The 23,994-nt window shown below is 49.3% G+C and overlaps 2 protein-coding genes across 3 annotated transcripts in view; both read left to right on the plus strand.

Moving 5' to 3' along the window:
- LARS2 (leucyl-tRNA synthetase 2, mitochondrial) overlaps window positions 1-3,779 on the plus strand; it is an 83,888-nt gene extending 80,109 nt beyond the window's left edge. The window contains exon 21 of the mRNA XM_074150472.1: window positions 3,410-3,779. Coding sequence (XP_074006573.1) covers window positions 3,410-3,589 — 180 coding nt within the window. The 3' untranslated portion in view covers window positions 3,590-3,779. The remainder of the gene's footprint in view (window positions 1-3,409) is intronic.
- A 12,730-nt stretch (window positions 3,780-16,509) lies between these two features.
- LIMD1 (LIM domain containing 1) overlaps window positions 16,510-23,994 on the plus strand; it is a 34,218-nt gene continuing 26,733 nt past the window's right edge. The window contains exons 1-2 of one of the 2 annotated variants that reach the window (XM_074150720.1): window positions 16,516-16,932; window positions 17,017-17,656. In XM_074150720.1, coding sequence (XP_074006821.1) covers window positions 16,516-16,932; window positions 17,017-17,656 — 1,057 coding nt within the window. Of the gene's footprint in view, window positions 17,657-23,994 lie in introns of both variants that reach the window. The other variant, XM_074150719.1, reaches the window with a different exon arrangement.

A 23,994-nucleotide genomic window follows, 5' to 3' on the forward strand; every position in this document is an offset into this window, starting at 1 on the left:
AATGCACAAACATTTCATTGATAATTTTCTGCTGACATTAAAACTTTTCTTGAATAGGAAAACAGAAAAATAAACATTAATTTTGCTTTAAACAACCATTATGAAGATTATTTTTGTTTCTTTTTCTGATTCATTTCGTCAAAGCCATAGCCTTGTGTAGAAGCCCTCTAGTAAGACAAAGAGCAACGCCTGTGTGCTCAGCCATATATTCATGGAAGAATATTATGTATGTAAACACCTTCCTTAGTTGTGAGAAAGTAAGTGAATTAAAGACCAAAGAGACGAGTTCCAGTTTGGAATCGGGAATAATTCTTAAAAATAGTGTCGGGGGGTGTGGGGTGCCTGGCTTTCTACTGTACCAGTAAGGCAAAAGGGAAATACGGAGAAGCAGGGAAAAATCATCAGAAATGTGAATATTTTAAAATCTTGTGGACACTGTAGGTTTTTGTTTGGCTGTAAAAATAAATTGCCCTCATTAAACCAAGAAACATTTGACATACGGAGGAATTGGTTAGTTGCAAAGAGGCAGTGTCTCTTCACAAGGCTGCACAGTCACACTTGAGTCTTTGGGCCACAACCCTATTCTTCTCAAGACATCAAACCGCCTCAGGCTGCCAGGGGTTTGCCTGCTGAGACATTATGGTTTTATTTCCCTTGACACAAAATACTTCATTATTTCCTGTCTGTGCTGGAGTTACGTCTTGCCATATTTAACCCAAAGCAGCAAAAGCAACCAACTCACAATACAGATTGCCTACGAGAAAGACATTTAAATTCACTGGATGTGCACGGTGCCTGTTATTCTAAAGGTTACTGTGAAGTCGAGTATTTTTAATTGTACCACATACTGTTAATGCTGTGAAAAATCTGAGCCGAATGTAGTGTGCATTTCATCCTACGACCACACCTCTGACTAGCACTCGTCACATTTTCGAGGTGGTGCAGAACTGTTAGCAGCTGTGGTCTTACAACTGATGTTTTTTTTTTTTAAAAAATAAGCTAAGTTTGTGTCATTTTTCTTGCTTTGGAGTATAAGGAAGACCTAAAAGTGCACAGATGTTTATTTTCCTTTTTACTTCTCAGAAGAATTATGCCTCAATGGTAAAAAAACATTTGAGTTGAACTGAAAATTTTTCTCCACAGCCTCCAGGTGTTTGTTTTTCAGTTTTTTGTGATTTTATTTTGTCCTTCATAACTTCTTTAGTTCCCTCTAGCTCCCTCTAGATCCAAAACACTCTACAATGGCAAATTTAAAAAAAAAAATAAATAAAGGAAAGAAATTAAAAAGAAGCAGGTTCCTTCAAGGACCCAAGCCTTATTTGTTTCTCCTCTTGCAGCTGGCCATGGAGGTTTTTCAGAGAAACAAGGCTGCCAACACCCGAGTTTCTTGTGCTGGCACTTTTACCTGGAGCTGCCGAGGGTTTTGCTGGTCTAGTGAGATACAGAGAAGGAGATGGAGGCATAGCAGAAGACATTTGTCCTGCCGAGAATCTGACCCCTCGACTAAAAGGATAGGTGAATAGGATGCTGTTTGATAAGATTTGTGGACTCGGCTCGCTGCGCGGTGTGGGAAGCTCAGGAGAGATGCTGTGGGAAGGTACACAGTGTCAGGTTGCCTGGGCTCCTCGACCTTTCTAGGAAAACACCACCATTTATTTACCATGTTGATTTAGACCGGTTGGCTTTTGTGTTGAGCACAGCACCAAATAGGCTAGCTGTAGCACATTTCGCCTTGCCAACATCCATCCACTGGGACTTATTAAATTGCATCACGGAGGACAGTGAATGACATTTTACCTAACCAGGCATAGTTTTCAGCTGCAGGCTGTGTGTCCTAGCAGCGAGCTCACAGGCTCGCTTTATATTCTCCATTTGGATCTTACCGTTTTCTTTTTCTTGTGCAATATATTTCTTCTCTGAAGTGCTCTGTCAAAAAGAACTACTTGTATTTATTTTTCACAAAAAGCTTCAGTAACTAACTCTTCTGTGTTTTTCAAGGAATTTACTATGCACAAGGTACCATAAGTAAAGTTTAACACAGCCAGCCTGTTATGATACCACATTTTGGATGCATGTAGGAATAATTAAAAGCCTACCTACATTATCACTGAAAATTAATGTCAAGTCTAGTAAAAACCCAGAAATGACTCATCCCAGCTGCATTTGAGATTTCATCTTGTTCCTTAAAAGTCTGTCCCAACTTCCTGTCTCAGAGAATTGCACAGATTATTTTATTTTAATAAAATGCAAACTAGGTACATGAAATAGGTCTCTCTCATTCGCTGTGTGTTGCACACCTGTATCTTGGATAAAATCCAGGGGAAAACCAAGCTGTGTGCATTTTTACGTCCAAGCTGTATGAAGCAATATATGCTACTTTTAGATGATTGAAAACTCATTACAATGATGTCCACAGGTCAAAGATCTGTACTACATGCAGCAAATTTTTATGCAAGTAATTTGATAGAACTGGATTTAAAAAAATCAAATTATTTAATTTGCTAAATGTAGGATTGATGTTATTTTCATTAATCCACTGAAAGTATTCTATATAAATCTGAAAGCTTTTGTAATAATGAATTTTATGCTAATTCCAGGAAGGTACTCAGTAAAGCTCTGTAGTCTCTGTCTGTTACCTACTCTCACTGGATGACAAAAGACTTAAAAGATCATTTCATAAATTTAGATGATTCCCACTGAAGGCCTTACTCAGTTTTACTTCCATGATTCTACCCTGCTGATGCAAAACCAGTGTGTGAGCTGCTCTGAAAACCAGCCACACACAGGAAAGCGTTACCTTATGAATGGTTGTCATCTTTGTGGTTGGTGTTGGTTTAATGAGTCATCTGTTTAAGTATGAATGCAACATATAATGAGTTAAAGCCTGTTTTTCTGAAAATGAGTGATCATGAAGCTTTCAGGATCTTTTCAGCTATAAATATTTTTATTTTAATAAATTTGAATCTCTGTAAGGGATGACCTAGTGTAGAGAACCCAAATTGCAGCCTAGAAGCATGTACAAACCAAGATTCCCACCTGACAAACCATTATGTTCACTTTCATTATTCAGCTTGTGTAACTATCATGTTTTTAAAGTTAAAAGATTGCCGCATTGCATAGTCACATGCTGCTCGCTACCTTCAAAACTAAGACTTCCTATGGCCACTTCTTCAGTTTTCCTTGAGTATCATCAGATACTCGAGAGTTTCATGCTCTTATTTTATGGTAGAGGGACAGGAATTATGGAGAATTTTATCCTCTATTTAGAAAGTTTGGTTTTGGAGAAAAGAGAGTTTGATCCGCTTTCCCCCCTTTCTGATGTAACAAGATGGATTGGATTCAGGAAAGGAAATTGTATAAATCAGTCTAGTAACCTCTGTTTTTTCTTGTTTTCATGTCTCTTTTTCAGATCAATAACAAAGCTTGTGGCAAAGTTTTTGTGCCTCAGCAAGCAGCCCGCAATTTTGAAGAAGTCCACGAGCTAGTTCTTCAAAGTGAACTTGGAGTCAAGCATCTCCAGGGACGAACCATTAAAAAGGCCTTTCTGTCTCCCAGAACTGCCCTTATCAACTTCTTAGTGCAAGAATAGCAAAGGCCCTGCTGGGCTGCAAAAGGGAACTGGAATCTTTGGAGATGAAACCAATTCAAAAATACCAGTTATGGTTGTTTAAATCTCATGTAACGGTGGGGAAGAAACATTATTAAAATCAGGCTGCTGCTAAATCTTCATTTCGGCGTGGAGAAATGCACGGAATTAAAGTTTCTTATCGGGTCGCAGCAAGGTGCTGTTTGTCCGTATTCTCTGGGAGGAGAATGAGAAGGAAGCACAGAAGAACTAAATGCTTGTAACAGAATGTAAATGATATAAAGTGCAGGGGTTTTAGTGTCAGCCTCAGGAATATATCCTATTGGAAAGTTGGCTTGACTAAATGCAGAAGCATAAATATGATTCCAGGATTAAACAACTGCCCCGAGTACGTGCTACACCAAATGTTAGGTGTGCTGCAGTCAGTCTTTGCTCCTTTAGAGCTTATGTTTGGGTACCCTACCATTAACTAACATTTTAAGTTGTAAGAAAATGTTACTACAGAGTGTTAATTCAAAAAAGGATTTGTTTAGCACTGGCCTTGGGCACAGCAGGTAGCCAGAATGGGGTGGTTTGATAGATTTCACATACGTTTCAGAGCCAAGCCAAGAAAAAGGTCAGATTATTATCCAAGCCCTGCCTTAGCCAGGATCCTCCTTCCTCGCTGGCATATTTCTGTTGGCTCATACATGAGAGGTTCAACTTCAGCAAAGTGCTGGCAGTTGTTTCTGCACAGAAGAGACTGGAAGGTAGTTCCTACACAGGAGCCGTCTCAGAGACTTTCAGGGGGATTCAAGAAAGAGTCGGCTGCCAGAGTGCAGCTGTGGGGGAGGCAGACAGCATGCTTTTTGCCTCTACTCCTAGTTCTTGTAGTGCCTAGATCATAAAACTTGAATCAAAATTCTTCCTTTTGTTTTTTTTTCCTGAGGGGTTCATTAAGTGGAAATAGCCATCATGTTTCTAAAAATCAATCAGACTTTCATAAAACACAGCCATTCTCACGCCTCATTTCAACCATTTTACTTCTAGGCTGCATTGCTGTTATATCCACATGGAAATGTTTATTGTATTTAGCAAATGCTTGAAAAAGGGTTTCCAAAGAGACAATTACAGGGCTTATTGTGTAAGAATGTCTTTTCTTTAACAGCCATTAAACTAAGTAGTCCAATAAGCCAGCCATTTATGAGCCATTCTGACAGTAAAGAAGTCAGCAATAAGGACCAGGCGTATAGAGAGGACTATTAACCCTCCAGCCCAGCAGTCACCCAGACTCTGTATCGGATTAAAAGGAAACCAACAAAAATCTCCCTTTCAACAGTAAATAAGTCCAACAGATGCTAAGCAGCTAGGATCAAGATGGATCCCATTGCAGTGTGAGTACTAGCTAAGCAATAGTGATATTCATTTTGGTTTTATGCATTTTTTGGTACCGAAGACCTGGCTGCGTAGCAGAGATGCCAGGCTCAGCGAGCAGATTCGGCTCTACACATCCCTGCTTCTCCAACAAAACTCTTCTGATTTCTGCTTCCTCCTGGAGCACACTTAAGCAGGCAGGTTTTCTCTTCAGCAGTCCTTCGACACAAGAATGACTAAGGAACGGAGTATTTATAATGAAGATACGGTCTTTGCAGTTTTAAGACTCCAAAAATCTCAGCCACAAAGGAATGCATTCAGACATTCAAACACAGGCCTTTAGTTGGAGTTAAAATAATTTGAATTCCAGTGTCTGCTTGACATATATGTTGTTATAAATTCATAAAACTCCTGTTCAGAAGCCCCTAAAAGGACCGTGAAAGAGATCCTTTAAAGTAAAGTCTCTAGCACAGCACAGTCCTGCTTTTTTTCCTGTACAAAAGTTTAACACACCCTGTTGGAAGCGTTTTAACCGAAGTTTTGCTTTGGGAGGAAGGTGACATGTTTGGTGTAAATAAAAACTTTTAAAATTTACAAGGATGAAGAAAGATGTTGTAAGCCCAGCAGCCCTACGGTGCCTTTAAACAAAAGCTGCAGTCACTGCAGGGCCCAGCAGCAGCCCACAGTGTTTATTGCTGTTAGCGCTGGCGGGTATTTGCTCTGGCCAGAGGAAGTGAATGGTAGATGTCACTTGGTGATTCAGGCAAAAATCAAAATAAGGAATGGACTTCTACACGCTAAAAAAGGAACAGTAGTGAATAGCAACGGCACAAAAAGTGCACGGTCAGAAGTCACGCCGGCGTGTTTTACAGTAAGTTGAAATTCGGTGTGGTCTAGAGGGTACAAAAAAGGCGGCGAGAAAGTGAGGGAGCGAGATGATGCAGAAAGTCTGGCAGAGCCTAATCCCCTGGTAAGCGTAGGTTTGAAAGACGCCAGAGGTGCCAGCTGTGGAGTTGTGCGGTTGTCCTGACAGCTGCTGACTTTTCTCATCAGGTCGACCTGCTCTGGGGCACGGTTGCCGTTTGTCTTGAGGATAATTGTGACTCACAGGGTTGGCCTGTGCCTGGATGGGACGGATACCGATACACAGGCTGTAGCCTGTTACCAAGCCTTTTTAAAATAATTTATCTGGATGGGGCTTTGAGCAACCTGCTCTAGTGGGAGGTGTCCCTGCCCAGGGCAGGGGGGTTGGAACTCCATGATCTTTAAGGTCCCTTCCAACTCTAACCATTCTATGATTATCACATTTATTTAACAGCTGTTAGTTGTGTCTCAGTACAGATGCATCTTTGTGCTGAAGGTGGTATAAAGCGTTGTCACAGGTTGTGTGCCCTTGAAGAGTTCAGTGGCCAAACAGTACGGGAGTTTTAAATCTGGGCAGGGATACTTGAGGAGCGAGAAGGACAGGCGCTGATGGGCAGTGAATCAAATCGCACTGTGCTTGGTGCCACATTAAAATGGATACGGTGCCACTGTCCTTATTGCATGAAGCGTTGAGCCAAAGTTGTGGGAGATTTGCTAAATCCAGTGGGATAGACCCAGGACGAACTACTCCAAGAAATGGATCCATGACACGGAAGGGGCATTCCTTGCATCCTGTCACTCATAATAATAGCAGGCTGGTCACCGATCCAGTCTGTATCAAGTTTCTATTTTAAATAATAGAAAATTTTTAAAATAATTATTGGTACACTTTCTACCCCTAAATCATTCACGTAACTGAATTTCCAGTGTCCAGCCCTCAGACACTGATCCTGGAAAAATAAAAATGAGCAAAGTCCTGAGAGGTGCCTGAGTACTTCTCTGATGCTGTTGATTTCATGCGAAGGATCTCAGATGCTGGGGAGATGGGGACAGTGTAACGTGATGGAGGAAACCACAGTGTAGAAAAATGTGTTTTTAGGCGTGGGTGTTTCGTAGCCGTCTCCAGTGACTGAGGTGACATGACAAGGACACACCAATGCTGCTTTGCAGCAAGGCAATAGGGCTTTTAACACACACTGTTTAAGGAACAGTGTTGCAGCTTGGGTCACTAGCTAAGGAAGTTCTCGGGCCAGGTTGTCCCACCTACACTTCAAACAAAAATCTATACAAGGCCATTGCTAAACAAGCATGTATTTTTCCACGCCCTTCACCTGAATCCCAAATGGAGATTTGGTGCAAATGAAATCTATACTGTCTCTCTCTCTGCGATTTACCAAATTACCATAGTACCTCAGAACTGTAATGGGGTTAATGATGGCTTTTTCTGATCTGACTTTGTAAAAGCCTGCTTGTGTCTTCTGGAAGGAGACATTCCACAGACAATGCAGGTTGTACAGCCCCTCTTCTTTGTCTCTCCTGCTTCAGTGTAAAACCTCACAGAAAGCTATTCCCCTTCTCTAAACTTTTTACAATCAGCATGAACTAGAAAGAATGTTAATTAGCCCTTTGCTGGTTGTTCCTTCCTAGGGAAGTTTGCAGTATGTAAGATTTTTCTAAAAGCTTGGCTATAAATGAGGACGGGGAGAAATCACTGGCTTTTTTTTTTTTTTTTTCCTAGTATTGCAATACTTGCTGCGGTTTACAGAGAGGGGATTTGTTTTATTTATGTATATTTACTGACTTAGAACAGTACGTACACTGGTTTTGCTGGATGCTTTTTCTGCTGCTTTATTTCTTCAGTTCCCTCCTGCTAGGATCTGATCTAATTTTGTATTAAAGGAGTGTGCTGTAAGAGAAGTCTTGCATGGGAAGCCAAGCCTGTCACCAGAGCCCAAGTGGTGAATACACTTACTAGCCCACTGATTTCTATCATCAGTCCAGGTAATGTCCACTTTTGACTTTAAATAATGTTGCTGGAACTACAGCCGTGTTATTTTTTTTTTTACGGAAACGGGGTTGATGCCTCAAAGAAGCAGCGTGGAGCTCATCACAGTAGATCAGAGGCAGTTTTTAGCATTTCCCAGCCATAGCAAGAGAAGAGCTGAGCTGGAGCTTTATCTCTGCACAGGATGGAACAGGATCAGAGCTCTCCTCTGCAGCCCAGATGATAAAAGAGATCTTGCCTGACACGCGGAGGAAAGGTGGGAATTTTTTTTCCCTTTCCTGATTAAACTGACTTTTCCGGTACCACAGAGCATTCTGCAATTCCCCAACGGCGTCTGTCCCAGGAGGCCCCGGCTCACACACCACCCTTGTGTCTTGCGGCACTTCTCTCGCTCAAGTCAGCCTTGGGTTGGATGGGTTCAGGTCTGGTTTTACCCCTGGAGAGTTGCATCTTGCATATAAAATTAGCTCTAGTATTATGTGTAATCAGAAAGTTCAAACGGGTTTTCCTGGGTTTAGAAGTTGTTGGGGTCTCTGAATGTGGGAGTATTTTTGCCTGGGTGTAGCAGGGTGGCAGAGAGGAGCCGTGATGGCTCTTGTCCTATCTGCTAGCCTTTATGTCAGCAGTGAGAGACTGGAAACTCAGCTGAGGTCAGGTGGATGCTTGTATTTACTGACAGGTGAACGTGCCCCAAACCCATGAGAGATTTTGATCACAGGAATCTCATCAAAAGTACCCCGCGATATTGGCCATCCAGGATGTTTCTTTGGATGCTCATCTGCCTGGGCCACGCCAATTTGCTCTCTGCTTCAGGCTGCCAAATTGCTCGCTCAGCAAAGGAACACGCTTTGTAAAGAGTTGTCAAACATTGGAACAGCTGCCCAGGGAAGTGGTGGAGTCACCATCCCTGGGGGTATTTAAAAGAGGTGTAGAGGTGGTGCTGAGGGACATGGTTTAGTGGTGGACTTGGCAGTGCTCAGTTAACAGTTGGACTTGATGATCTTAAAGGTCTTTTCCAACCTAAATGATCCTATGATTCCTATGTAAATGGAAAAGGCTTAAGTACAATGAGCTAAATATCCCTATCCTTTCAGCCTCTACTTGTGACACTCGGCCTGGGACGACGTTCCAGCTAAACATGAGGAGGAACTTCTTTCCTGTGAGGGTGGCAGAGCCCCGGAAGAGGCTGCCCAGAGAGGTGGTGGAGTCTCTGTCTCGAGACATTCAAACCAACCTGAACACGTTCCTGTGGGACCTGCTCTGGGTGACCCTGCTTTGGCAGGGGCTTGGACTAGATGGTCTCCAGAGGTCCCTTCCAACCCCATATCATTCTGTGATAAGAAGTTCTTTCATTTGAAGAGCCTGATCTTCTTCAGTGTAGCTCTAAGCAGAACACATACATTTACACGAGGAGAAATGCCTGCCTTTGTGCTCGCTGTCTTGGATACAGCACGTTCTCCGGGCTGGTTGCAAGGGGAAGGCCCACACTCACATCTAAGGCTTTCAACTTCCTTATCTACCAGTAGTTTTTGACACGTGCCAAAACCGAGCGTCAGAGGTCCAAGGTCCTCCCTGTACACCCACCTCCTGCTGCCAGAAGAGACACGCGAGCTTCCGCGTGTGGGGAGCTGCTCTCCAGGGACTCTGCCCGGTGCCAACAAGTATGCGGAGCGAAATGCATATAGTCATAACAGCTGTAGGTGATCCAGGGCGCCGACCGGGAATAATAAACACGGGACACAGAACCCGGGCAGAGAAGACAGCGATTTAATAAAGGGGCATGACGCATTGCTGGCATTGCTGGCTTTGTTTCTGATGAAGATTAAGAGAATTGGCATAACAGGAAATTGTTTTCTGCTGCAAAGGGAAATCAATTGTCTTTAAATACACAGCGGCGTAATTAGTAAATCTCACTAATCGCTGCAAAATAGAAAGACGAGCGTGTGTTGCAGGGCTGGCTAAGCCAAGAAAGTTTTGGGGAAAAAAAATTGTAGAAGCTTTTAGAAATGAATATTTTTCTTAAGTACGTGTCCATCCCTGGAGATCCACGTGGCAGAATGAAATAGCAAGGGTGCCATAAAAATATATACTTCCCAATTTTCCCATGTGAAAGAGCATTTCAAAACATCTGTTAGAGAGCTTCTCCTAGGACATGCACGGAAGAACGGGGTGGATGCACTGACCACATCTGGCAAGTCCACTCCAAGTCCACCGAGCCACGTGAGGCCAGTGATTGATGGCAGGATGTCGTCTGACCTGCGGAGTGCATCCAGCTGAGGATTACTAAAGGCCACATATGTTGGTTACACAGGTCACAGCGCCTTTTGTGTTAATGCGCTGATAAAGAGGCAGGGAAACGGAGCTGGAAAATTCTCCAGGTGAATTCTTGTCCCCATAAAAGGCTCTTTTTAGCAGAATGCAGAAAACAAACTATTCCATATTCTTTCAAGCAGGGGTAGGAAAACCACCAGAGCCACCAGCGTTATTTTGGTGCAACCCAGACGCCACCGAAAGCAAGTGTTTGGCCTGGTGGGCTGGTGGTGAAGGGAGACCAGGGTCTCCACCACTGCTGATGGCACCTTGGAGGTACTGAAGAGAGGAAGGTGAAGGGCGCTCTCTGCCCTGGTGCAACAGCCGAGAACTCGGCATCTGGCTCTGGCTCTGGCTCTGGCTTTCCTCGGGGAGACTGAACCGATGCAGCTGGGGGATTCTCAGCCTTTTCTCCTGCTGCTGCTGCTGTCCAGGCTCCCGTTTGGGATCTCGGTGATTCCCTGTGGCTTCTCCCAGTTCCCCACCGTGTGCCCTGCCAGGTCACCCTTCCCTGCCTCAGTTTACCCACCTGCAAGCAGAGCCTGCAGCATCCCCACTGAACTGCTGCTGCAGGGTGTAGTCATTTAAGGAACATGCCCCTGAAAGCCTCGCCATGAAATGTCCCTACCAGTCCAGAAAAGCAGTTTGGAAAGCTGTCCCAGCACTGCCCTGACCCTTCTGTGCTGTTAGTGTTAATTAAATGACTCTGGGTGTAATTTACAGCAGAAAGCATGCCCCATAGCAGGCACTCGTACTGCAACAGAAGCAAAACACCCAGGTGGGGACTCACTTCTGCCCTGACCCAGCCAGCAAGGTGGGGGTTAAATGTGCAGGCAGGGCGGGAGGAGGCAGCACAGGCAGCAGGCAGGACAGGCAGGGCAGGGCAGGCCTCCCGGAGGAATGCAGAGGCGCCTGGGGCAGCCACAGTGGGGAAGAACAACATCTCCCAACCCTGTCCTGCCGCCTCCCTGCAAACTTTTCGGAAGGCAGAGGCTGAGGTTCTGCCTCCTTACCTCCACAGCGTCCCTTTCACCAGCCTGGTCCCCTGCTTGAGCCCGGCTTTCCTGCCCGCAGCCACCCCCAGACCCACCTCCCGCTGCCAGCTCCCTCCATCCTTCTGTCCACCACCCTCTGATTTACCCTACAGCCCTGTGCAGTAGGGTATAAAGCACCCGGCTGGTGCAGATAAATGGCACGTTTATTGAAAACCTCTATTAGAAAGCCGGAGGGAGCCGTTCATCATTTCTCAGGGCGATTCGGTTGGTGCAGAGTTCGGGGATGCTGCGGCACGGCCCTGCAAGGGCTGAGAGATGCTTTTGCTCCGAGCCTGGCTCCATCCTGGAAAGACTTCTGCCTTATAAATTGTTCTCTCTGTTTATATTCTAGCACTGAAGCTTTTATTGCTTTCCTGCTAAAAGACACCAGAGCACTTATCTCAGGCATTTCAAGGTGGCACGCGTAGTCCAGGCTCCCGCGGGAAATGACCTGCCTGGGACAGCTACAGCCCCCCCCGGGAGGCACAGGCACCAGGGATTAGACCTGGAAATGTCCGCAAAGAAACTGGTGTGCTGCCAGCTGCTGGTTCCTCATGCTGGTTTGCGTGCAAATAGTAAGTATATGATAATTGCTTTTGGGGAGACATCTAGCTATACATCGTCACCCAGACACTTCCGAATCACCTTTTTCCATAAACTATACAGCCCGGCGCTGTTGTCACGCCTCAAAATCTGAGGGTGTTTTTCTCCCAGACAGAAAAATGCTCTGGGAGGTGTGGGGGGAGGGCTTTATCCGCATTTTTCTCCAGCAACGTGAGCCCAGAGCCAAACGTGGCAGCGAGAAATAAAGACAGGCGATCCCCTCCCGGCTCTCACGTTCACGACTTCCCTGTTTACCCGGGCAGGCAGCGCTTTGCCCCAGCCTGCCATCGGCCCTGGAGGGCTGCGCCAGCCCGGCACGAGGCCACGGCGATGGTCTCACCGAGATGGGGCCGAAATGGGGGGAGCATCGCTCGGGGCTGCTTCTCCCCAGATCGCTGCCTCCCTCCGCCCCAGGGGCAGCGGCGATTGCCACGTGGAGCGGGGCTGGGTCAGAAGCTGTCAGCATTATTTTGCGTGAGTAAATGCAGCGTGTAAGCCTTGCCCACAGGAGCAAAAAAACAGATTAAATGAGCAACGGTGGTTTGGTTTGGGTTTTTTTTTTGTTTGTTTGTGTTTGGTTTTTTTTTTTTTTTTCTTCAAGGGACAGGGTTTAGAATAAGTTAATTCAAATCAGCTCGTAGATTTTGATCCTGTGCTATGACAGCAGTCGCGGACCCCTTCTCTCCTGAATAGGCACGGGCTGTAAAACCCACAGGAACTATAAAGCTGCGGGACCATATCTAATCGCGGCAGAAGGGTCTGCAAGTCAGCGCGGCGTTACATCCCCAGTCCAGTAGAAAGTTCAAGTTAATCATCTGCTCGCTCGGGAACGCCCCCAGCCCAACTCTCACAGAAAGAATAAATCCCAGCACGAAACTTCAAAGGTATTTCGCCGCCCCGACGTTGGCTGCGAACGGAACGCCGTGATGCCTTGGAACGGCTTGGCCGCCATCCCCCTCCGACGGCGCTCGCCGTCAAAGTGTCCGCTCATGCGTGCGGAGCCTGGGAGGAGGCCAAGCCCAGGGCGACGGTTCCCCATCCGAAAGGGCTTCAGCAGCCTGTTCCCCGTTGTCCGCGTGAGCATTGTTCTGCAGACAGCTGATGTGATCCTTTGGCATAGGAAGGAAACGTACTTTACGTAGCTGGTGAAGGTCAGCGGCACCCGCAGCCGCCATTCGGCAAGAAGGCTGCTTCTCCCTCCCTGTGCCCCCCCCCGCCCTGAGGTGGGGAGCTACTGCAAAATGAGTTACAGATGTTCAATTACAGATAAAAAATCATGGCAGAAAATGTATGCGTGACCCTTACAAAAAAAAAAAAAGTCAGAAAAACCCCCTATGATATGAGGGAAGCTACAGATTCTCCCTTGGCTTGTTTGTTGAAAGCTGAAAATAGAGACGTCTATTCCCAAATACTTCTGTTCCACCAAACGGTTTGTTTCCTAGAGGTCTGAAGAGCCTCATCTCCATATGTTTGCAGAAAATAAACCAACCCCAATAGACACTGGGCTGAGTCTCCGATACGCTGGATAGGAGTGTGCCTTCCCTGGATTAACTTCACATCCTTTGGTGAGGAGGAGCGAAGAAGGTGCGAGAGCAGTGTGTAATTTCCTTTTTGATTGCTCTTTGTCCCATAACGTGGCAGATTCCTCCCGCGAGTGAAGCGGCGATGGGACTCACGCTCCCACCCTTATCTACCTGCTGCTCTGTTTCCTTTCTGCCCTTCTCCCGAGCCGTACAAATATGGATTCAAGCAATCCGTTGCTCATCCACTCTGGACGTTGTCAAAACTAGCCTCGTATTAGCTGTTTCCGAGGATGCTCTTCAGACGTTGAAACTCAAGTTTTGGCTTTCGCCGCCCCGGCTGAGCTCAATCTCAGCCTCAACAGTTTCAGCCAAGACCCTCAAAAGAGGCAGTTATTTTTGTTCTCGGTCTCTGGTGGCCTGAGCCTACACCCACCCGGCATGAAGCAGCTGCTGGAGGCCATCGCGTCCTCTTCTCGCCACGAAATGGGAGGCAAGCTCGGTCCAGTCTGGCCAAAAGAGCCCTGGCACAAGGGATGTCCAGACGCAAGTTAAACCCTCCTGAACTGGTGGGGCTCGTGCAAAGCCGGGTTTAGCCCCCAGGCACCACTCAAAGTGAAACGGGGTTTGTGGGGCTCAGCCTGTGGAGGCTGTGACACCCCTCCTCCCCTCACCCCCACAGCAGAGGAAGGCTTGGAAAGGTTTGACAGACGGGAACGCTTGACAGATCGGGCTGTTCTCCCAATACTTGCGTGAAAGCTCCGGCACTATTGACCCCTTTAACGCTCATAAGGCCACGGTCAGTGGCAGCTGGGGTCCTCCTGCCCTGGCTCCCGGGGACTGGAGCAGCTCAGCCACCACGCTGTGATGCCCATCCGCCTGCCTTCCCCAGAAACCATAAAACCCCTTCTCTGACTAACCCTGTGTGATGGCCGGGATAACTCCTGCAGGTCCAAAGTTTATCAAGCAGCATCAGCCCAAGCTTGAGCCCAAGGCTGTGGCTGCCAGGACGAGCCTCTCGATCCTGCTCGTGGCCTGCCAGCTGGCTTGGAGAGAAGACACACACTTTTCTTCTCCAGGGGGTCCCAGTGCCACGATTTTTAAGCGCATCAGGCCAAAACTCGCTGGAAGGGTTGGGCTGTTTTAGACCCGGGCAGACGCTCAGCAGTGCTTCTGTACAGGAACTGGTCAAAAAGGGGAGGGGATTTTTTTTTTGTTTGTTTTCTGACAGGTTTTGGTCACAGCCCAGTTGGCGATTATTTAAAAGGCAGCGAATTTCCACGTTCCTTAACATCTGGCCGTATCTCCTGGAGCCTGGGGGAGAATAAAAGAACAAATCCTGGGAATGCAGGACATGTGCCCGGGCTCGTAGGATCAACTGCACCGGTCTGTTTACTCAGAGGCACCGTGGCTCCTTGCAAACTGGCCTCTCCCCCGGCCCCGGCACAGAGGTCCCATGGCAGCCCCCCAACCTCCGAGCGCCCCCAGCTGGGTTTTGTCATGAGCCGTTTGGGGCGAGGAGAGGGGCTGGGAGGCAGAGCATAGAACTACCCGGGGTGATTCTTTATTCATGTGCATGAGGTGGCCCCAACGTGGTGTTTCACACGCGGTTCTTATACCTTTCCAGCGTCCAGGTACGATGTGGTTTGACCAATCGCTGCTCAACAGATGGATGCCACTCTTTTTGCAAAGCGTCTACAATTTCACGGCCTCATCGCCCACCTGCCGCTTTCTTGATCTAAATGTCCCTGGAGCTGCTCTTGCTGCGGTTGCTGGTCCGTGGTGCCAGGTAGCAGGGCAGGGTATCACAGAGGTGTCGGAGGGGCTGAGGTGCTGGTGGTATCCTGGGCGTCCAGGGGTGTCTTTTATTCTTCAGGGTGGGGGGGTTCTCCTCCTTGCAATGAGCTGGGGTCCTTCAGTCACGCTCACTCAAGCATGGCTACAGCACAAGTCTTGCGAAGAGCAGCTGAGGGAGCTGGGGGTGTTCAGCCTGGAGAAAAAGAGGCTGAGGGGAGACCTTCTCGCTCTCTACAACTCCCTGAAAGGAGGGTGCAGAGAGGTGGGGGTTGGTCTCTTCTCCCAAGTCACAGGTGATGGGACAAGAGGAAATGGCCTCAAGTTGTGCCAGGGGAGGTTCAGATTGAATATTAGGAAAAATGTTTCCATGGAAAGGGCTATTAAGCGTTGGAATGGGCTGCCCAGGGAAGTGGTGGAGTCACCATCCCTGGGGGTATTTCAAAGACAGATAGATGTGGTGCTGAGGGACGTGGTTTAATGGTGGACTTGGCAGTGTTAAATTAATGGTAGTACTCCATGATCTTGAAGGTCCCTTCCAACCTGGACCATCCTATGATTCTATGGCTCTGCGGCACACAACGTCAAATAGCACCTCTCCTACAGAGACAGGCTGAGAGAGTTGGGATTGTTCAGCCTGGAGAAGAGGTCAGAGAGACCTTATAGCAGCCTTCCAGCACTTAAAGGGGGCCTGCAGGAAAAGTGGAGAGGGCCTTCTCACACGGGCATGAAGTGATGGGACGAGGGGTAATGGCTTCAACTGGAAGAGGGGAGATTTAGGTTAGGTATTAGGAAGAAATTCTTTCCTGTGAGGGTGGTGAGACACCGGAACAGGTTGCCCAGAGAAGCTGTGGATGCCCTATCCCTAGAAGTGTTCAAGGCCAGGCTGGATGGGGCTTTGAGCAACCTGGTCTGGTGGAAGGTGTCCCTGCCCATGGCAGGGGGGTTGGAACTCCATCATCTTGAAGGTCCCTTCCAAGGGACACAGAACCCTTGTGTGATTCTGTATCCATACTAAGAACATCCACGCAATTTCCTACCATAAAGACTAATTGGAACAGAATGTGGTTTTCCCAACAGTTTGTCGTTGGGGGGGGGAGAGAGGGGGAAGCTGTTTTTTTACGACGGGCGCCGTCACCTGTGACGTCTGCTCGTTAACTGCTGACGAGCGGCCGCTCGCGCGCCGGGCGGGGGCGTGGCCGGGGGGCGTGGCCGGGGGAGGCGGGAGGTGGGGACGCGCACACACACCCCCCGCGACCGCCTCCTGGCCACGCCCCCGGCCACGCCCCCGGCGGGGACGGGCGCGGCGGGAGTGAGACGGCGCGGCGGGACGGAGGCGGCCGGCAGTTCCCTGATCCCGGCGGGAAAGGAGGAGGAGGAGGAGGAGGAGGAAGAGGAAGGCGCGGGGGGTGGGGGGGGCGGTCAGCCCGCTAAGCCCGGGAAGGGATGGATAAGTACGACGACCTGGGTCTGGAGGCCAGCAAGTTCATCGAAGACCTCAACATGTACGAGGCCTCCAAGGACGGGCTCTTTCGGGTGGACAAAGCGGCCGGCAACAACCCCGAGTTCGAGGAGACCAGGCGGGTCTTTGCCACCAAAATGGCCAAGATCCACCTCCAGCAGCAGCAGCAGCAGCAGCAGCAGGAGGAGATGCTGATGGCCACCCTGAATGGAGGGGCTGCCTTCAACGCCCCCCGGCCCAGCCCGCCGGTGGCACGGGGTGCCAAGCCGCCCCCAGCCTCCACCATGAGGCCGTATGATGGAGGGGAGCGTGGCTTCAGTGAGAGCGGGGCACATCCCGAGACCTCAGGGAGCCAGGCCGGACGCCGGAGCTGGGAATCGGAGCCCGACAGGATCCCCAGAGCTGGGGGTTCACGGCCTGGCATGGGACGTGGGGAGCAGCCGGCCAGCAGCTCCAGTGAACCCCAGCCCTGCCATGGCAGGCAGGAGAACGGCGGTGAGGCCAGGCGGGGTGGTGGGGACCAGAGGTCCTCCTCCTTCTCGCACACCCGGACCCCCCCAGCACCCTCAGTGGGGGTGGAGGAGGGGGCTCCAGGGACCCTGCCGCAGCAGAGGTCCTCCTCCTTCTCGACCCCCTCGGTGCAGCCTGCCCGAGGGTTTTCAGGCCCTGCTGACGTCTGCGGTCCCAGGGCCAGAGGGGACGGCAGCCAGCTGCGGTACCAGGGCGTCCCGCTATCCTTCCCCCCCAGCTCCACACCAGCCGCTCCGACTGTGGACTACCAGCACGCCACCGCCTACCCCGGCCCAGCCGGCCACTTCGTGGCCCACGGTCAAAACCACCAGCCCAACGGCAGCAGCGCAAGCCCTGAGCCGGGCTCCTCACGCCTGGCCTCGCGCGGGCCGATGGCTCCGGATGCTCCACAGCCACCTTTCCCGGAGGGCGGGAGCAGCCTGCGGTCGGACGCTGGGCACCCAGAGGGCTCCAGCACGGCGAAGGTGAAGCTGCCCTGCCAGACACTCCTTCCGCAGCCGGAGCAAGGGCCATCGGCCGCCGAGCTGAAGCTGGAGGCCCTGACCCAGCGCCTGGAGCAGGAGATGGATGCTCGGCCAAAGGCTGATTACTTCGGTAAGGAGGCAGTCTGCCAGTCAGCGTGAAAAGGGCTCGTTGCAAAGTGTCACTGTGGGGTTCGCACCCACAGGGTTGCATGTCTCCATGTGCTTCATTATGCTTTTTCAGTTGCTCGGGGCGGGGGGGGGTGTGTTTGTTATTTAACTTATATTTATCACAGGGACGGGAGGCTTTTCTGCAGTGCTTTTTTCTTTCATCCCACCTCTTCAATTTTAAGGCAAAAGTAGTGTCGCAGCTTTGAGGAGGACCACACTGAGAAGAAGCTGGAGCAGCATCTTCTGAAGTGTCCTTTGCTGCCAGCAGGGAGGCACTTACCTTTTCTTGACAGTGCTCCTGGTTCTCTGTGTCTTAAAAGTGCGCTGCTTGACCACGTGTGAGCGGGAAGGCAGCATTCCAGCCTGCGGAGGAGGTTGCGCCTGCGTGCTCTGCGGGCACGGAGGAGGGCACAGAGCTTGGGGAGCCTTGGTGGTACCCCCCAGAGAGGTGGACGTGGCCAGGCGTGCTTGTGGGATCGCTTGAAGAAGAGTTGCTTGGAGATGGGAAGGGTGGTGGTTTCCCAAACTTGCCAGGATTTCCCCCTGCCCCCAGGTGCTGGTCCCCGTCAGCTCTGAAAGGATCAGTGCATCCTGAAGAGGCAAAAAAAACAGGCGGTAGGGACATTCCTGCCTAAATCTCAGGTCTGTGAGTGGTCCAGACCACCACCAGAGGTTATCGCTGGCACTTGGCAGTGGAAAGGGACCGCTTACGTGCAGGGATCTCCCAATGAGAATATTAAATGTCCTGCAGGATTAAACCAATTTACCACCCCCGGGCAGCAGAAGGTCAGGGACAAATGGAGCGTTTCCTTCCCCTGCCGTGCCACTTCGCAATTTAATAGCAGATGAGATAGTTCAGCTTTTGGGAGAAAGAAAGGTGAAGTTGCTGGGAAGGCTGAGAACTCCATGGTTAATTTGATAAACGATGGGAACAGGTCTAGCGTGTGGACCTTCCTCACGGTTTTAGACCCACGGTCACAAAAGTAGAAGCAGGGACAGATTAAACTCTTCAGCCTGGTGCAGAGGAAGGATTTGCGTCTCGGGCTGCGTGGGGTCCTGCCTGGTGGGGTTGGTGAGTGTCTCGGTAGTCTGTGCACACAGGAGCAGCCACGGGCTTCACGCCAAGTTTCGGGGACGTAGCTGGAGGGACCACCGAGTGCTCAGCTGCCAATTGCATAACGAAATGTGTTTCTTGGCATCAGGCGGTGGTACTTGCCCGCAGAGGGCTGTGCTGCGATTGTTTATCTCAGTACCTTGAGCCTGGATTCAGCCTCATGGCAGGGCAGGACGCGGTTTTATTCCGTTGCCGAAAAGCGATGTCTGGAGTTGCTGTACTTTGAGTGGTTTTGGCCTGGAAACGTGTTTTGGTGCGTTCCGTCCCGTGCAGGCGGCGTGTGGTTTGAATGAGCTCCGGGAGCCTCGTCTTGTGGCGGGGGGAGGACTGAACGCTGTGACAATGAGCTGATAACGAAGATGAGGTTGGGACAAGAGTCTCGTGGGAGGCGGTGCTCAAAACCGGGAATATTTTGCTGGAAAGCGGCATTCAGCTCCACTGGAGAGGTGTTGGGGGTCTCTGGAGCAGACCCCGCTGCATGGTTCTTCTCCTCACGGTGCAAGTAAACCAGCTGGGTCATACCTCATCCGAAACGGGCAGAGGGACCTAGTTGGTGGTTAGATTATTTTTACATTTTTGTCACGAAATAGAGGGTAGCGCCATGGGGAGGCTTTTGTCCTGTGGGAAATTGGTAGTGAAGCAGGAGTGATTCCGGCTGCATGCAGAGTCCAGCCGGACAGGCGGCTGAGTTTCCATGAGCCCCGGGGAGGGAGGAGAGATGGAGGCTGCCTGATCCCCGGCGAGGTCTTCTGATGTCCTGATGTCTGGCGGGAGGTTTTGCACCAGGATGTAGTGTCTGAGAAATTGGGGAAGGAGGGGAGTGATGGAGGAGAGGGAAAAACGAAAGGGTGCAGCCATGGCAGAGGAAGAAGTAACGTTTTGTGGAGCCTCAGCTCTGTGGAGGAAGGCAGATTGCCCTCCCTCTGTGGAGGGCAAATCTGTCCAGTGGAGGACCAAGAAGGGGCAAGTACTGAGGTATTTTAATTCTGGGCCTCCTCCCCCTTTCTTTCTCACTTTTATTTTGATTTTTTCCCACAGTTACCTTACTTCCTTTGGAGGAATAAAGGACCCATCTGGTATTCTGAATCTGTCTTTGCTATTCCCTACCCTCAAGCCAGCAAACTTTAGGATGGAAAATAAGTACTTTTATGCAGTAGTGATAAAAAGGATCAACAGTTTGTTGTGTTGCAGACTTTCCTCCACTGAAGGGAAGTTTAATGCAGCAGCCAGGAAATGAAACCAGGACTGAAGTGCAGATGACCAAAGTGTTTTATCTAAAATGCTTTCAGCTCTCCTAATTTTGGGTGCTGCTTTTGTAACGAGGAGATTTTTATGATGGGTCCGTCTGTCTTGGTGACATACAGTCCTTCAGTCTGTCTCTGTCTAGACCAGATATTTATCACGAACAACTAATTCTGATGACAGTAAAGGAGCTGCCTTTTCCTTTGCTATGTGAAAATGAACATTTGTCAATGACAGCCTAGGAGAGGATAAGCTGGGGACCAGGCATAACATAGGTAGGATGCTCTGCTGAGGAGTAACAGAGAGTCTGGTTATCTGTCAGCACCAACTTGCTGTACAAAATCCATTTGTCTGCTCAGAGTATGTATAATAAGTGAAAGGAAAGAAGCAAACAAAGCCAAGAATTTCCTTTTTTTAAACAGTGGCCTGTGTGTGAGCAGCCTGGGCTGCACGTGTCTCTGGAGGAATTTGCGTTCTCCAAGAGCGCTTTTGAAGTGCTGACTTGATTTATGTGGGTTTCAAGGAGGACATAGGGAGTCCCAGGTATCACTCAGGTCTTACGTTTGGGGAGGGAAATTCTGAAACTGCTCCCCAGAGATGCCAGTTCCCATGGAGCAGAGACGGGCCCCAGGTCCCAGGAGGTGCTGCTGGAAGCCACCTGAGGTTGTATTCAGGTTTTTGGTGAGCTGTTTCCAGGGAACATCCAGGAGTGAGGTGCCTGAATCCCACTCACTTTCCCTGGTGTTCCTTCGGATGCACCAGCCTTCATCTCCACTTGGTGACCAGGAGGATTAATTAAATAGGAGTGACTGGAGGGGGCTGCAGTTCCTCCGGCAGCACCACCCAGCACAATGCAGATGTTCTGGGTTACGTGAGGTGGCACCATTCCGAGGACCACGCGGGACAAGTTTTTAGCCAGACAGGTGCACAGCCAGACTGAGCATCTGCCTGCACTGCCTGGAGGTGACTTGGTAGGGGAGAAGCCTGGCTGAGAGGCGTTGGGGTCTGCCAGGGAGGTTTTGCCATTTCATTTTGGCAGAACCTGTGACACCGTGTAGTTCCTTGGTCTGCAGGCACAGAGGGATGCTTTTAGAGGTGTAATGTGTAGCACTGCATTTCATATAGGCAGATGGAAATCTCCACCTGATGGAGACAATCTACACCCTTACCAAGAGTCTTTTAATTTTAAAACAATTTTTATAAGTGGTTTTCTTCTTATAAATATTTATTAGGTATTGAGTTCTGCCTTCCTTATTATTTAGAGCAGAGCTGATAAGCTGCAGGTGTTTTAGGAGGGCCCCAGGCACCTTGTTTTGCAGTGAGATACTGGGATGCTTACCAGCAGTCGGGCAGAGATCTCCTAGCGAAGTCTGCAGGTTTCTTTTCCCCTTGGCAGAAGCAGAGTGGTAGCTGAGTCTCCGAAACCCCGCGGAGACCTGGAACCCCAGCACCTTTGAATGGGTGTGATCAGCTTGAAGGCCAGCAGCACTCTTCCAGAGTTTTGTGCATAATGAAGTTAGTGTTTTACCAAAAACCACAATTCATTTAACTTTAAGGCTGTACACACCTGCGGACTTTACCAAAACCTGCTGATGTTGGTGCACCAGGATGCCTTAGTGGCAACGAGGGTCATTTCAGGGCTGCCGAGTGGAGAATTTCTGGTTAAAATTAAAGTTCTTACGAGGTTTGTTTTGTACGTGGGTGATGATAATGGTGTTGTTTCTGCTGGGAATGAGTGGAGGCATCCCTTGCTACCCGCTCCTGGGAGAACACCACGGCTGGCAGGAGATGCCTGCCTACAGCGGAGAGGAGGGGGAGGCAGGGCAAAGCAGGTCCTGGTAGAAGAAGGAAAGCTGGAAGGATCACGACAAGAGGACTAGTGGGTGTGTGCAGATTGCAAAGCTTATCTCACTGCAAGGAACCAAGCAAGTAAGTATTTGCCTGGGATAGGGCTCTTCAAGATTACAGCAGTATGCACTTCTCCTCCCTTCCTCTTGGGAGCTCAGCTGGGTTTGCAAGCTAAGGGAAAATCCGTACCAAAAGGAAAGAAGAAGGAAGCAGATGAGGCAGAGGATCAATAGGTCTTTCAGCCAGGATACTGTGGCAGTGGGGAGTGAAAGGAATAAGGATCCTCATTCATTTGGCACTGGAAACTCACATAATCTCTGACATCGCTGTAAGGTACTTAAAATGTCACTGACGTGGGTTTGATGGCATTTTGCACTTCGCTGGCAGTGTGTACACAACTGTCTAGAGCACAGTCGAGGGGTCACGAACATGGCATGCAAAACCAGTACAGAAAAATTGCATTTGCCAACTCCGGTTCTTTGGGCAGGGAGGGCTTGCACATCTTCGCTACCGCTGAGTGACAGCGTGGGGCTGATAGGAGTGATGATACCCCGTGGTGAGTGGGACCGGACTGCCAGGTTTTCCAGGCACTCGATCTCACACGGGCCTCCAGATCTCCTTGAAATCAACTCTCGGGCGATTGCGATTGCACAGTAGTGGATAACAGCGTAGCGTGGCACACGGTATGGCTAATTTGGAGTTTGATATAGGAGTGGCTGGGTTAAAGTGAGCCACAGGGAGGTGGCATCAGGTTCTGGAGAAGCTCTGAACTAAAACCCAAAGAACTCAGCATCACGTTCACAAGGTGAAATCTGGTTTATCAGCAGATGGTCTTTGAAAAATGTGTGTGTAAGTGGAGGACTTGGTTCTCCTAGAATAAGTAGGGGGGTCAGATACACAGAAGCTGTACCTTCACGAGGGTCCTCCACATCAGAGTGGGAAAAGGGAACAAGGTGAGGAAAGCTCTTGCCTTGTTCCCCTTTCCCGCTGTGACGGGGAGGACCCTCCTGAAGGCACAGCTTCTGCCAAGGGGCAGCAGCATCTACTTCTGGATTAGCCACATGTGTGTCTGGGCAGATGGGAAAGATGACATGGGAGGTGTTTAAGTGCAAAGGCTCTGGGGTTTTCTTCCAAATGCAACTGGGGGTTCTTTGGCATATATCCAGCCTCCTGTAAGGAGAGGGCAAAAACCAGTTATGTGTGGTGGAGAAGAGTCAAGCTGATGGTGGAAATACGGCTTGCATGGAGTAAGTGGAAGGGGTAGGATAGATTTACTTCTCCGAGTGCTGGTTTTGGATTAGCTATATATGCAGACCCACACCACCAGGCTCTCCCCTCATCCCGCCACTGCATTCCTTTTATATAGGACCGGGTTGACGCGGCAAGGAAATCTCACCACTGAAGCAGCACAGCAGCACATTTGGCCCTTTAAAATTCAGCGACAGTGTCCCGGTTTGAAGTAAAACCGAACCAATTTTCTGTTCTGTAACTTTACATCCTAGCTAGGCCTCCTCTAACTCTCTGAAATTAACAGCATATTGTGGAGAAAACTGCTCGTTCTCAGAATGATAAGACCAGTGTTTGTGCTCCATGCCAAGGAATGGTGTGCAGGGAGGCCCTTGCTTATACTTATTGCTATAACAACCAAGGGCAGCCAATTTCGTTATTTGCCCCCTTAGGGGGTTGGAAACGGAAAAACGTAGAGGGGTCACATCGGTGGGGAGGAGTGGACAGGAGAGGTGACCCAAACCTGACCAACTGGGGTGTTCCATCCCATCTGCCCCATGCTCAGTATAAAAGCCGAGGGATCAAAGGGTCAGCCCCTTCCTGCGATGGCCGACGTCCAGAGAGGACTCTCTCTGTTCATCTGCCTTTGATCCGGATCTGTGTGTTCCTGACTCCAGAGCTGGAATCCAGTTCCCATTCGTCGCTGAGTCCAGTCTGGGACTTCCCCAGTGCCTGCTGGTGACATGACTGTCATCCTGGGAGCTTGACACGGTTTTGTATATATTGTATCTATTTCATTATTTTCTTCTTTATTTTAATTTTAATATTAATTCTTCATTAAAGTAGTTTAGTTCATTCTAAACTTCTAA

The sequence above is a fragment of the Numenius arquata genome, chromosome 7 (assembly GCF_964106895.1).
Source record: "Numenius arquata chromosome 7, bNumArq3.hap1.1, whole genome shotgun sequence".
Lineage (NCBI taxonomy): Eukaryota > Metazoa > Chordata > Aves > Charadriiformes > Scolopacidae > Numenius > Numenius arquata.